This window comes from Anabrus simplex, chromosome 4 (assembly GCF_040414725.1).
Source record: "Anabrus simplex isolate iqAnaSimp1 chromosome 4, ASM4041472v1, whole genome shotgun sequence".
In the NCBI taxonomy this organism is placed as follows: domain Eukaryota; kingdom Metazoa; phylum Arthropoda; class Insecta; order Orthoptera; family Tettigoniidae; genus Anabrus; species Anabrus simplex.
Genome location: NC_090268.1, coordinates 128,902,091 through 128,915,797, shown reverse-complemented (window position 1 = coordinate 128,915,797; position 13,707 = coordinate 128,902,091). Strand labels below are relative to the sequence as shown.

At 39.9% G+C, this 13,707-nt stretch overlaps 1 protein-coding gene across 4 annotated transcripts in view; it reads left to right on the top strand.

The window, feature by feature from the left end:
- Positions 1–13,707, top strand: part of LOC136871693 (SUN domain-containing ossification factor) — a 338,199-nt gene that overhangs the window by 251,346 nt on the left and 73,146 nt on the right. For 2 of the 4 annotated variants that reach the window (XM_067145207.2, XM_067145206.2), the window contains exons 2-3: positions 8,509–8,705; positions 9,306–9,829. In XM_067145207.2, coding sequence (XP_067001308.2) covers positions 8,527–8,705; positions 9,306–9,829 — 703 coding nt within the window. In that variant the 5' untranslated portion in view covers positions 8,509–8,526. Of the gene's footprint in view, positions 1–8,451; positions 8,706–9,305; positions 9,830–13,707 lie in introns of those variants that run through there. The other 2 variants (XM_067145205.2, XM_067145204.2) reach the window with 2 other exon arrangements.

Genomic DNA, 13,707 nt, shown 5'->3' with positions numbered 1-13,707 from the left:
TCAGGCTTGTTGAAAGTGTAGCGGAAACGTGCATGTAAATTCCCGTATATGTGAACTACTTATTTCTGTAATTTCTATGTTTACGAGGACTTATGTTTGGCAGAACTGCGTCGTTATTTATGCCACTGATGAGTTGTTTACTCTGGTGTGCTGGTGATTGGTTACCTAGTTGTACTTCCTCTTAAAATAACATTCTCCCATGTTGTTTACTCTCTAAAATCTTCCAGTGTTGCTAGTTCGTATGAATTAATGCGAAAGTTAATAAGGTTAATAAGATGCTACGAATTAGGCACACCAGGTGCTTCCGTAATGTGAGTGTCCATATAATGAAATAACGTAACTTTCTACTGAGGTACAGTGCTTTATAAGCTGCGCGCGATTGGTCGGATATGATGAAAGGGCCGAGGATGAGTAGTTTCAAGGGATGGTGCGATAGTACCGTATTCTATGTCCTGGGTCTCTTCTTAGCTCTAATCTGAAGAATCACAGTTGCAGGTTCCCCTGTGGGTGGGGGCTGTAGAATAACACCTACGGTATCCCCTGCTTGTCGTAAGAGCGACTAAAAGGGGCCCCAGTGGGTCTCAACTTGGGAGCGTGGGTTGGCAACCACGGGGCCCATAACTGAATCCTGGCATGGCTTCCACTTGTGCCAGGCTCCTCTCTTTCATATATTCTATCCGGCCCCCCTTGGTCAAATCTTGTTCTTTTCCGACCCCGACGTTATTAGAGCACTCGAGGCCTAGGGATTCATTTTCACGCCCTTCGTGGGCCTTGTCTTTCTTTGGCCGATACCTTCATTTTTCGAAGTGTCGGATCCCTTCCATTTTTTCCTCTCCGATTAGTGTTACATAGAGGATGGTTGCCTAGTTTTACTTTCTCTTAAAACAGTAATCACCACCATCACCACTCACAGTTGCAGGCACTACTCCAAGGGTGTTCGATTCAAACTGGTATACAAGTTACATAAACAAACAAGAGCATAGCGGACCGCCCATCAAAACACAAGAAATATACATTTATGCATATTTTATTTAAAATAGATTTTGAGTCCGGTTCCTACGCTGAATGGTCAGCGTCGCGGTCTTCGGTTCAGAGGGTCCGGGTTAGATTTTCGGCCAGGTCGGAGAGTTAGGCCGCATCTTGTTAATTCCTGTGGCTCGGGGACTGGGTGTTAGTGTTTGCCACAATACAGGCTACACGTCACGCTACCAACCAGGATAGATACCCACAACGGTGTATACATCTCTCTACGTGTGATTGGTGTCAGGAATGGCCGAAAAAAGAGCCAAGTCCACATATGCGTCGTAGTTAGCACTCACGATCCCATCAGGGTATGGGAAAGTAGTAGTAGTAGTAGTAGTAGTGGTATGCCTGAAATGAGACGTAGAGGAACTCACTGCGACCTGGTATCGCTTCAGTCGACAGATTCTGTTGTCCATCCTTAGCGTTTTTAACCTTCTAAACGAATGCTGACCGAGTAGGTGGCCGTGCTGTTAGGGTCGCGCAGCTGTGAGCTTGCATTCGGGAGATAGTGGGTTCGAATCCCACTGTCTTCAGCCCATATTTTAGCTTAAGATGCGCGTTAGAGATTCGAATGAAGAATAAGATGGTTTAAATGCCTAAATATAACTCCATTGGAAATTATAATTTTTAAGAATCTTCTCTTCCGTTTCAGGAATCAATGAAATATAATAAATAGGCCGTGTAGTGTACGAACGTGAAATCTTGGCGAGGGGTTAGTTTTCTCTGTATGAGTTACTGCTTATTTACGGAAGTAGGCCTAATCGATCAGTGTATACACGAGCGTCAGAAATGTTAAACTCGCCTCAAAATTCCAATTTTTGTTATTTATTGGGCAGCAGATTAGTGAAATTTCAAACGACATATTTTAATTCAAAATACAAACATAGGCATACATTATACAAATCGTCATACTATAAAGCAATTTATACTTAAAATAATGGAAAAGCATGTCTTGTAGAGTTATGCTATTCAAACTTAATGCAAATCTTGTCCACCTTTTATTTTGATTACTGCTAGACAAATATTTGGCATTCTTCTGGTTAGCTTTTCAAACATATCTTTGGTTCTAATGCCTCATGCTTGCAAAAAGACATTGCCAGAAATCTTCACAACCGTTGACACAAGATTGTTTTGCCTTCGGTCGAGTTCATCCTACAATACCGTGGGTGATAAATCAGGTGACTGACGAAGCCAGGCCATTACTTATTCAGCTATTGATGATTCTTTGTTTCTTACACAACTTCTTGTACGGCTGTGGCGTGTGTTTTGGGCCATTGTCCTGCTGCAGGACAAACCCTCTTCCAGTAAGTTTAGTTCCAAATGGTACTGCTTTCCTCAAGATACCTTTCACTCTCACAGTCGCCCAGCTTATGCTTCAGTGTTAAGGCCGGTCTCCACTGATTAACATTTAACAACAACATGTTAAATGTTAAAAGTGTTAAATGTTAACTGGTGACACCATTAGCATGTTAAATGTTAAATGTCAAAAACTGTTTCATTTAACATTGTGTCCACACTTAATAAACATGTTAAACTTGACATTCTTTGTTTATATACAGGTAGTTCATCATATCAGTTTATGGTAATACACTTAGATGGTGTCTAGTATTTTTAAATAAGGACAATGGACTCAGATGAAGAGGAATTGGCCTTTGTTATTGCCACTGTTGCTTCTTGTTATGATTTAGAAATGCAGTTTTATTAGGCACATTTTCTCCCCTCACTCTGCTCATTGCTTCAAAAGCAAACCACTTTGAAGTATAAACTTCGTCCGCTCCCGACTACCGAATTTTCTGAACTTTCTGCAATTCTCGACTGTACTGGGAGCGGAGGGACGCTAGTTTTTTTTTTTTTTTTTCGATTTACTCGCGGGAACAATTATAGATATTTTCGAGTTCCAGGAAACTGTCGGCTTTCTTCGCTTTATATCTGTATTCCTCTGATGAGACATCCCACAAATAAGGCCTTTCTATTATATCATTAATTAAGTCCAGAGTAATCTCCTTGCTCTACTCCATTTCTGACTATACATTTTAGTATAGTGCAGAGAGAACGACACACGTGCGTGTACTGTATTTGTAGCTTATAACAAAGAGAAGGAGTGTTGCGGAGTGTTGTACCGGTAATTATAATCCTACTATATGAGGAACACGTCGTTTGCTTCGTTTAGGTTATGTGTTGGCATGGAAACATCATGGAAGTTGCCGAAGCTGTGCCGACATCGCACGAACAACGAATTGACTTGACATGTTTTCCACTTGGAGCGGAAAACACGTCAACATGTTAAAAGTGTTAACTCAACATTCTGAGTTAACATGCAAAGTCAATTGGAAGACACAATCACAATACACATGTCAACTGTAACATGTTAAATTTAACATGTTGGTGTTAAATGTTAAACAGTGGAGACCGGCCTTTAGGCAGCCTTAAAGCATTCTTGGTCCTGGACGGTGGACATATGACGATCTGACTGAAACTTCGCAAATTTTGACTTATCAGGCCATAGCACAAGTTTCCGTTGGGGGATACATGCCCACACAACTCATCACGTAAACGATATTTCAGATTCGACACTGACACTGGTGGTGCTATTTCTATTGATTTCAGCGCCATGTCCACAGCTGTAAGCCTTCTGTTCCGTTTTCTTAAGACTACAATGCCTTTATCTCCAGCAGCAAATGTTCTTCTAGGACGTCCATCACGTACTCGATCTTTGTGAGTGGCTAGTTTCTTCGTCTTCGCTTCAAAGCAGAGCGAACGCCAAATTCAGAAATCCGTAATGTTGCTGCAGTCTGGCGCTTTGACCAATCAGTTGTCATGTAAGCATATGCCACAGCACGCTTTTCTTCGCTTTCTTTACTTACGCTGCTGTCCTCAGACACTCCCGGCACTAAAAGCCATACCCCATTTCATTACTTACGCTAGCTTTCCCTCCATTTCTACTGTCTATCCTGCAAAAAATGGAGCAAAACTGAAGGGAAGTCTGTGTTTGAAAACAGCCTATATCATCAGAAACAATTAAAAAAAATTGGCGGTAGGATGTAACTCTTCTAACGGCCGCAGAGTTTTGCGGGTTTCGTAGACTTACTTCTTATAAATAATAATAATAATAATGGTTTTACGTCCCAGTAACTAATTTTATGGTTTTCGGAGACGCCGAGGTGCCGGAATTCAGTTCCGCGGGAGTTCTTTTACGCGCCAGTAAATCTACCGACACGAGATGACGTATTTGAGCACCTTCAGATACCACCGGACTGAGCCAGGATCGAACCTGCCAAGTTAGGGTCAGAAGGCCAGTGCCTCAACCGTTTGAGCCACTCAGCCTGGCTTATTAGAAATAAGACGTAATGTGGATAATACCATTTTGTCTTCCTAACAGCCATACTTGAGGTAGATGCACCTTCATTTACTTCTCATAGTAATTCATATTACGCTCTTTTCGTTTTATTTCTTTTATTCCTTCATCATTCACTTTCCTCGTTTCAACTCTTTCTTTTGGACGTTTTTACCGAATCCTAATCTTTTCATTATTAAATTTATTCTATAAATCCGACCACGATTTATTCACAACGACAGCTAATCTCCAACTGAGCGCGCGAATCGTATAACTGAGTATGCGTTTGATGTCACATATTTAGCACACATTGTCTTACTTTGAAGTGCTGTTTCATGAGAACTACGTTTCAGATTTTTTTTTTTTTTCAACAGGTAACCTCCTCTTTTATCTGTCAATGAGACATTAAACATAATCGTAAGTTATACTCTCGGCGAAACGGGTTCTACCCAAACACTAAAGGCGTCTTAAATTTTTTCTTTCCATGTATCCGTTGTCGAGGAACGTAAGTACGTTAAAAAAGAGGAAAAGTAGTGGTTAGTATTATAACAAACAATAGATGATTTTAACAACAAACACAACAGTCTAAGTTTAGTAAATTCTTTGGTATAGCAATATAACAGAATCCAGGCTGACGTTTGGTGCACATAGGCTGAATATTATATAACGAGTATCTCTCTCCAGATACGTACATAATACCAATAATAATAATAATAATAATAATAATAATAATAATAATAATAACAACCCGGTAATATATGGAGAAAAAATCATCCCATGAGATGTCATTCTGAAAAAATTTCTCACACTTTTCGGAAAAGACGATTGAAATTTTATGGACACATTATCAGAATGAACACTAACAGGCTAACTAAAAGAATTCTCAACCTGGCCCTTTCATTTAAACCAAGAACAGCTGGCTTCGTGAAATTGAAACAGATCTCCAGGAAATCAACATCTCAGAAGACATTGTACAGGACAGATGTAAATTCAGAACCAAAATCGACAATCACCACTTTGAAGACAAACTCAACACCAGAGCTACTATAACCTGGACAGAAGAACGAAGGAAGAAGCTCAGCGAGAGGATGAAGAGATTTTGGGAGGAAAAGAAGGCCAACACATCAGCTAAGCAAGTACAACCGTGCTCCTGAGTAGGGCATATCGATGTAAAAGAAAAAGAAACACGGTAATAATAATGGAAGCACAGCGAAAGGATGAAGAGATTTTGGGAAGACAAGAAGAAACGTTGTGCTAAATAAGTTCACACGCGCTTCTTAGTTGGGCATAACGAATCAAAAAATAATACAATTTAGGTGCAATAGATCAGAATTACATGTGATGGGAAATAGATCAGAAATTGATAAATCTCAATTAAGTGTCGGCTTCAAGAATATGTAATTTTAGAGGTGTATTTAAACTTCCTGAAGCTAGGATATATGTGCAGAGTTGGAGAGTAATTACGTAAAAGTAATCGAATTATTTGTAACGGATACTTTTGTAGTACTGTTTACTTGTAATCGTTACTTTTTGAAGGTGTAATTTTTACTCGTAATTTGCTTAATCGTTCGATTCTATAATCGATATACATCGGAAGGAAGCAAAAATATGAAAAACAAGTGATGATGAAGATAACTTTTCCAGTTCTAATACAACAGAACCAGTAGCGTCACCAGTGGTGGTGGTTGAGGTACCCTTTTACCTCGCCAGTAGGCCTATTTTCAAATATATCATACTTAAAAAAAAAAAAAAAAAAAAAAAACGAAGCCCCATGGCGCAACAACCTCGAAGGGCCATAGCCTACCAAGCGACCGCTGCTCACCCCGAGGTCATAATACTAACCCTACAATATCAATCACAGCTGGGGAATGTTCTTAAAATTTAACACAGGTATTCCTTCAAGTGCCCCTGTAGGGCGTCCTGTCAATAAGTGCAAAAGATATACTTTCCCGTAAAGAGGTTGATGCTTAAAAACCATTTCATTTTTAAAGTAAATGGCAAACCTTTTCAACTTTAAAAGCTACGAACTAAAATAAAAATGAAGGGAAAAGATCATTTCTAAAGTTCTAAGGTACCGGTATCAACCAGTTCAGTCTCGCCTAATGATTACGGCCACTGAACGTCTCCATGCTGAAAAACAAATATCACCCCCCCCCCCACACACACACACATACAGAGTTCCAACCGTTTGCAAGGGAAAATGCATATCACTCCATCATGCGAAAAAATGTCGGTGATTTCGCTTAGACCTGTGTTCAGTGGATTTTTAGTAATTTTTTGATTGATTCTTTGTTGAAAAGCTACTGAATAATAATCTAGACAACTGCCACTTCGTAGTATTACATCTATAGTCTATACATTTATAGTCATGTTCCGGGCTGATTTTTATACTGCCGTAATGATCAACGAAGTGAAACCAAGCACGCACTTGTCCGCTTTCCGTAACACATCGATCACGAAATTTCGGTGGCGACGGAGTATTCTATCAGGTAAGTATAGTTTACGGAAAGAGGAAATCGTGGATTTGCAAGTGTAAATTTTACACTATTTTGTACGTCAGGAAGGACCCTTCGTTGTCTTAAACTCTCGAGTACTCTGGTTATTTTCAGAATTTACAAGAATTCGATCAATTAAAAAACCTAACTGTATTGTTCTTATTTATAATACATTCCTTTATATACAGTACAGTACAGCACATCACGCTACAAACCACCGCAGAAACACACAATAGTGAATACATCCCTACACATAGGGTTGGCGTCAAGAAGGGCATCCCGGCGTAAAACTAGGCTAAATCCATACGAGTTGCCAATTCCAGGTAATTAGGCAAAGGGCAGGAAGAATATTTTTCTTATTCCTTCAGCGATAGTGATCTTCCGTGTCTCTCTTCAAGACATAGTTAGCAGAGGGAAATTTGAAATTTACTGAAATGTACAGTAATTTAGTGGTAGTGATCATGACGCAAGTTCTTCAGTTAACGCTGAACGGCCTCCTGCTTTTACATTTGCCGTGTTTCGGAGGACTGATACTACGCACATGACTAAATTCGTAATGTAAATAGAGATGCCTATTTGAATTTCACCAGACTACTATTTGTATATTTGTCCTCCCGCCGGAAACACTCGTACTTCGCTCTTTCTGAAACTTGTGCTTATACGAAGGCAATTTAAGGCATTCCATGCAATAATTTGAGCATTTTGCTATCCGTTCATAATATATACACTATCTAAAAAGCGACGTAATTCGCTTTTGCCTCTTTTTTTAGATTAACCTCTGCTTCGCTTTTAGACAATGCTTACTATTCAGAACGTTCCCGCTAAAAAAAATTCTCGTCCTTTTTGAAAACGATCCTAAGATCAGGCACATTAAATGTATGATCTTGTATCCCTGGCCTCTCTTATCCTTAATGTATGAAGGGGGACGAGAGCGGGCTCTTTTATAAATTTCGAAGAGTATCAACTTCATTTTCTTCCGCTTCTGTTGTTAGTAGTATACGTTACACGCGACTCACCGCGCATTTCTAATACGTACAGTTATCTATTTAACATGAACTTTCAGTTGAAGTTTCGTACATGTTTTCCTTATCAAAATGTAAAGTAGTTCCCTTGGAGAGATTTGTTGCCAAATAAGAAGATATGGAAAATAACAAAATTGAAAGTGACGGAAGGTACAGGAATATAGAAAATATGCATTGCTTCCAGATCATAAACACAAATTTCACGTATTACATGAACCCAGTACTTGATGTTCAAATGCTGACGTCTTAACTGCCTGATGCAAGGATGGGATAATTTAACATTCAATATTTTAAGCGGTACCAATAGCCAGTCATATCTGTATTCATAAGACTAAAATTGTTATTCTCGCCCAGAGTTTATATGGGACTTCACGCTTACTGGGAGAGTCTGACACTCCCAATGATAATGAATAGAAGTCCAGAATAAGTGAAATTTTTGGTTCATGATGCAGCTTTAGGAGCAGCTCTGGCTCCAATCACTGGATAAAATATAGTCTTATCTTTGTTGTTACAATGCTTACTGTTTATTTGTGGCATTCTGTTTACAAGTTCACTTGGAAATATTTAGTAATCTAGAAAAGATTAGTAAATATGAACTGTAGTTTTAATGTGTACCGTACGTGCCATGGCCCAGAACTGCAGCAGTGGCCCAATGGCAGCTCCCGTCTGCAGCCTGAAGCAGTTGGCTTCACCAGCACGGCTGTCTGCAACTTACGATAGCAGAGGCTTCCGCTACTGGGGTCGTCGAGCTTCGTACAGGCTCCTTCAGATGGCTCTTCTCTACCTAACTGTCCTCTGCATCACCTGGGCCTTTCCTCCACTCTACGATCGGTGAGAACACCTCACATGATCTGATCATTATTTAACTATTTAACTTTATAGAAATGTTGCACATCCCTAATAACTAGATTTTAAGTTTTATAACATTAAAAGTAAGAAACTACTTTAAAAAAAGATTTATACATTTTTGGCAAATAAATTTCAAATATTTTTCTTTTCATTTTACAATAATGTGCAAAAAGTTAGTATAATAAGATCTATTCATAATTTTATACTGCAATGTTTTATTGACATTTTATAAATTTATTCAAAAAAGGAAGGAATAATGTCGGAAAGACATCTCCTTCGTGGAGATGTAGACATGTCTCAAAGTAACTGTAGGCCATCCTGTAAAAAATGTGATAGTCTTGTGATTTTACCATAGTGACTGCAATGATGTTAATTTGGGAAAATTAAAATTACAGAGGGATTAAAAATATGAAAAATATGAAACTTTTAAGAATTTTTGTCCAACAAATTTTGAAATTCATTTGCCCAACATTCTGAAGTAGATTGGGTTCTCAATATTTTGTAGAAACTTCCTATAGAGTTTATGTAGCTTTGTCTTTATTGTCTAGTAACAGTTGTTACAGCTTAGTTTTATCATTCCAGGTTATCTGAAACGAGCCAGGCAGTTGTTTTCACCCTTGTGGACTCGGCCTCCGTAGAACTCCAGCAGCAAGTCTCACCTGCCTCCCAACAGACAGATAACCCTGGTGTGAAAGTTACAAAGAATAGCTCCTCTGCTTCCACTCCTTCTACCATCAACCTGCCTCCAGCAGTCGATGAGGTTGATGTTGCAAATGTGAAAGAATATGGACTGGCGGACAATCTTTCTGTGGTGGTGGAGAATCAAACTGATCTTGCACCTGAAGAGCAGTACGTAGTTCGTGCTGAACCTAAAATTATAACCAAGGAGGAACTTGCTGAAAGGAAGCCACCAACCGCTGAACCTGTTGCAGATGTTAAGCCTGAGGTGTTGCCTGAAGAAAGCCTGACTCTGACTAATGGCAGTTCTAGTGACACCTCAGTGAACGAACCAGAACCATCTGACCATGCTACACCTCCGGAAGACATTCCGTCCTTTAGCGAATGGGCCCAGAAACAACTAGCTGAGGCTGAAGAAAAGCAGAAAGGTGAGATCAGAGCAATCTACATATTATAGTACTAAAATATGTAGGGATTTCCTAACAACCTAGCCGTTGACAGTTCTGAAGATGATTTTCCAAGGGTTTACCAATTTCACAGCTGGTAAATGCTGGTGCTTAGGGCCATGGTCACTTCCTTCTATCCTTCGTCACTGAAAACCTTTGATGTGTTATTGTGATGTTAAACCACAAGCAGCTAAAAGAATAAAAAAGTAATTATATATTTAATTCAGATGAGGAAAGGAAAAGGAATCAAGATTTGCCACTCAATTTTTGGTGGTATGCCCTTGTGCTGTTTATATTCAATTTTCTTTTTTCATTGTCAAGTGAGTAGCAGTTAATACAATTTGGTGCTATTCATTTCCATGCTGTGGTTTTCACTCTTGTGAACTAGCCTATTGATAGACATGATACTGTATAGGCGTTTGGGCTTCTGCCATGTCAAGAAAATAAGGTGAAATTCTTTACGTTTCGCAGAGAACTGTGCTCTGCGTCATCAGAAGGAAATCTCGACTGTCCATGAGAAGGGCTTCTTAAACAATGACTTGAAATTTAGACCTTATAATAGAAGTGGAATTGGCCGTTCATTCATCACCAGATGGCTCCCCGAACGTGGTACAGCACTAGCGTTCGAAGCGGAAGCTGACTGAACCAACGGAATCAGTCTAAGAGGGTCACATAACATGTGAATGTAACATATGATATTGACAGGTGTATGACATTGACGCAAGCCTGGAATGAAACATCTGGCAATGAGGAACGTACAAATTTGGAAAACAGAGACAAAATAACAATGGTGAAAGGACAGGGAAGGGAACTACATACGTAAATCCTTGATGGTTGGCAATCAGGTATTACTTAATTGATAGCCAGTGTCCCTGTTGAAATGGTTAGGATTTCTATGTATTTCCACAGCTTCCCGTATAATCCTGGACCTGTAGTGTCTAGTGTGGGTAAGAGCTCGAGCATCTTGGAACATGACATCATGACCCGACGATAGAGCGTGCTCAGCTATTGCCGATTTGTCTGTCTGGTTGAGACGAATATTACGTTCATGTTCCTTGATACGGGTACCAATGGACCGGCATGTTTGGCCGATGTATATCATACCACAAGTACAGGGAATTTTGTATACCCCAGGATGTAAAAGTGGGGACAATTTGTCCTTCGTTTTACTCAGACTGTGAGCAATTTTAGTGGTGGTGCCAAACATGGTTTTTATATTGTGTTTGCGGAGGACCTTGGCAATTTGATCTGTGGTGTTGTGAATGTAAGGCAAGTAGTTCACTTCTTCCTTCTTTGAGCTTTGCTTGGTCGTTTCTCTGGGATGCAGGGCTCTATGAATCTGCAAATCGCTGTAACCATTACTCTTGAACGTGACTTTTTGAGCGTGTCCATCTCCACCTGGATATTTGATGGCTCACAAATTCATCTCGCCCTCTTGGTTCAGACACAACCGGAACAGGTGGTTCCAGCTAACATCGACAAGACAATTACAGACAACTCATTATTCCTCCCAAGGTTGAACAATGCACCAATGGGAACATTAATCGACAAGAATGGCACAATATTCCAAAAAATATTTATCAGATGAGCACTAATGAACAATACCAACAATATGTTTACAACATAAATGCTTTAACCTATTAAACATTACCGTCCAACCATGCTTCTTTTTAAAGGAATATTCAAATCCAACATGCCATGAACCTGCTACGCAAAGGCGATACTCCCACGTGGCGCGTCCCAGGTGGCGGATAGGGGGGTCCTTGCCGGCGGACTTGAGGGAAATAAAATACCTCTCGCGGACCAAACATACTACCCCCTTGGGTGGGGGAGTCAGACGAATAGTACACCCATGGTATCCCCTGCCTGTCGTGAGAGGTGACTAAAAGGGGCGACCAAGGGATGATTGTATTAGAACTATGAAACTACTTGTGATCAGTACCATCACGCGGAGAACACCAAGGGTCGCTTTTACTTGCGCGTAGTACCACTATATTAGGTACGAAATAGGTTTGTGATTAGTAGCACATAGGAGCACCGTGCGGTCGGCTTTTGCAGTACCTGTGATTAGTACCACCATGTGAGCAGGACCATGGGATGATAGCTACCATGGTTCTGTCTTGCCTGTGATTAGTACCACCATGTGAGCAGGACCATGGGATGATAGCTACCATGGTTCTGCCTTGCCTATGATTAGTACCCACTATATGAGGAACACCACGGGATAGCGGAAGGTCCCTGTGGTTAGTACTGTTATGTGATGAACACCATAGGGTTGCGTTGCCAGTAAATGGCGCCGCAATGTGAGAAAAACCATAGGTCTGTATTATATGTCGAATTTCATAACCTGTGAGTAGTACCATAATGTGTGGAATACCGCGAGTCTCTGCTACTCTTGATTAGTACCGCAACATGACAAATACCATGGTTCTGCTTTCATAGCGATAAGTACCATTATGAGGGGCCGATAACTTGGATTTTGGACTCCCTTTAGACTGCAAGCATCCTCGATTCAGTATTATGCTCTAGCAGCAGTCCCTTGGTCAGTAATCCTATTGTTTTTCCTTCAGTTTCTATGAATGTAAGGTATTGCGGGTGGCATCCACTGATTGTCTTAAATTCATATCCATCCATTCATTCTTTGTCATGTTTTGAATTCTGGTCAGTGGAGAATTTTGAGCTTTTAATTTTTCATTCCATTTCGTCTCATTTCGTACCATTAGGGGCCGATGACCTCGATGTTAGGCCGCTTTAAACAACAAGCATCATCATCAAATCCAACATAGACTTAAACCATGGTTCCGGTTTTGTAACAATATACTTACAATAGTGACCATAACCACCTTCGAACGAACCAGCTGTAAAACCTTCAACGTAATGTTCATGCATAAAGTTGGTGAAGCCCCAATTCACGCCGTGATCAATCTCTAGCCAATATGTGCACATTTGCATAAACTTTAATCCATACAATAGGATAAATCCCATATACACTTAGGACGTTTTCTAGTCATTGTAAAATAAAATAAATTATTTGCTTCCTTGTTCACAAATTCTGGCTTTTAGTTAATGTACATATTGTAAACTATGTAAATATCACCTAAAACACAACTTTGTAAGAAGCATAAGACCATTGTATTTAGTATTAATTTAAGTTTAGTATTAAGTTCCAATGTTAATAGATTTAAGACTTGACCTTAAGATTAGTATTAGGCTGAAGATGCCCAAAACTAAGGCGAAACATGTCCCTAACTAGTGTTTATAATTCATGTAGAACTTAATTACAACAAAATATAATTGTATTGAATAGGTGGACACAGTAATTTTATCCAAGGAAAAATTTTACTTATTGTATCTTCAATACGGAACCAAAATGAGATTAGTTGCCTCTTGGCGAGTGTCGTGAGAATGCCTTGTTTTTGTGCTGGATGGTGGTGAGAATCTGCATGAAGATAGCGATGTGTGTGGGTAGGCTTACGATAGTGTGTCCTAACGAGCCGTCCATTTTCTTTCTTACTAGAACATCCAAGAAAGGAAGGCATCTGTCCGACTCCATTTCCATAGTGAATTTATTTGAAGGATGTTGCTGATTTAGGTGGTTTAGAAATAGATGAAGTTTCTCAGGACCTTCTGTCCAGACTACAAATGAATCATCAACCTGCCTCCACCACATCATATGTTTGATGGGCGCCAAAGCAATAGCCGCCGCCGCAAAATGCTCCATAAATAAATTAGCCACTACGGGCGAAAGTGGACTTCCCATAGCCATTCCGTCTGTGTTCATAGAGCCGTGCATCCCAGAGAAACGACCAAGCAAAGCTCACAGAAGGAAGAAGTGAAGGGAACTGTCTACTTGCCTTACA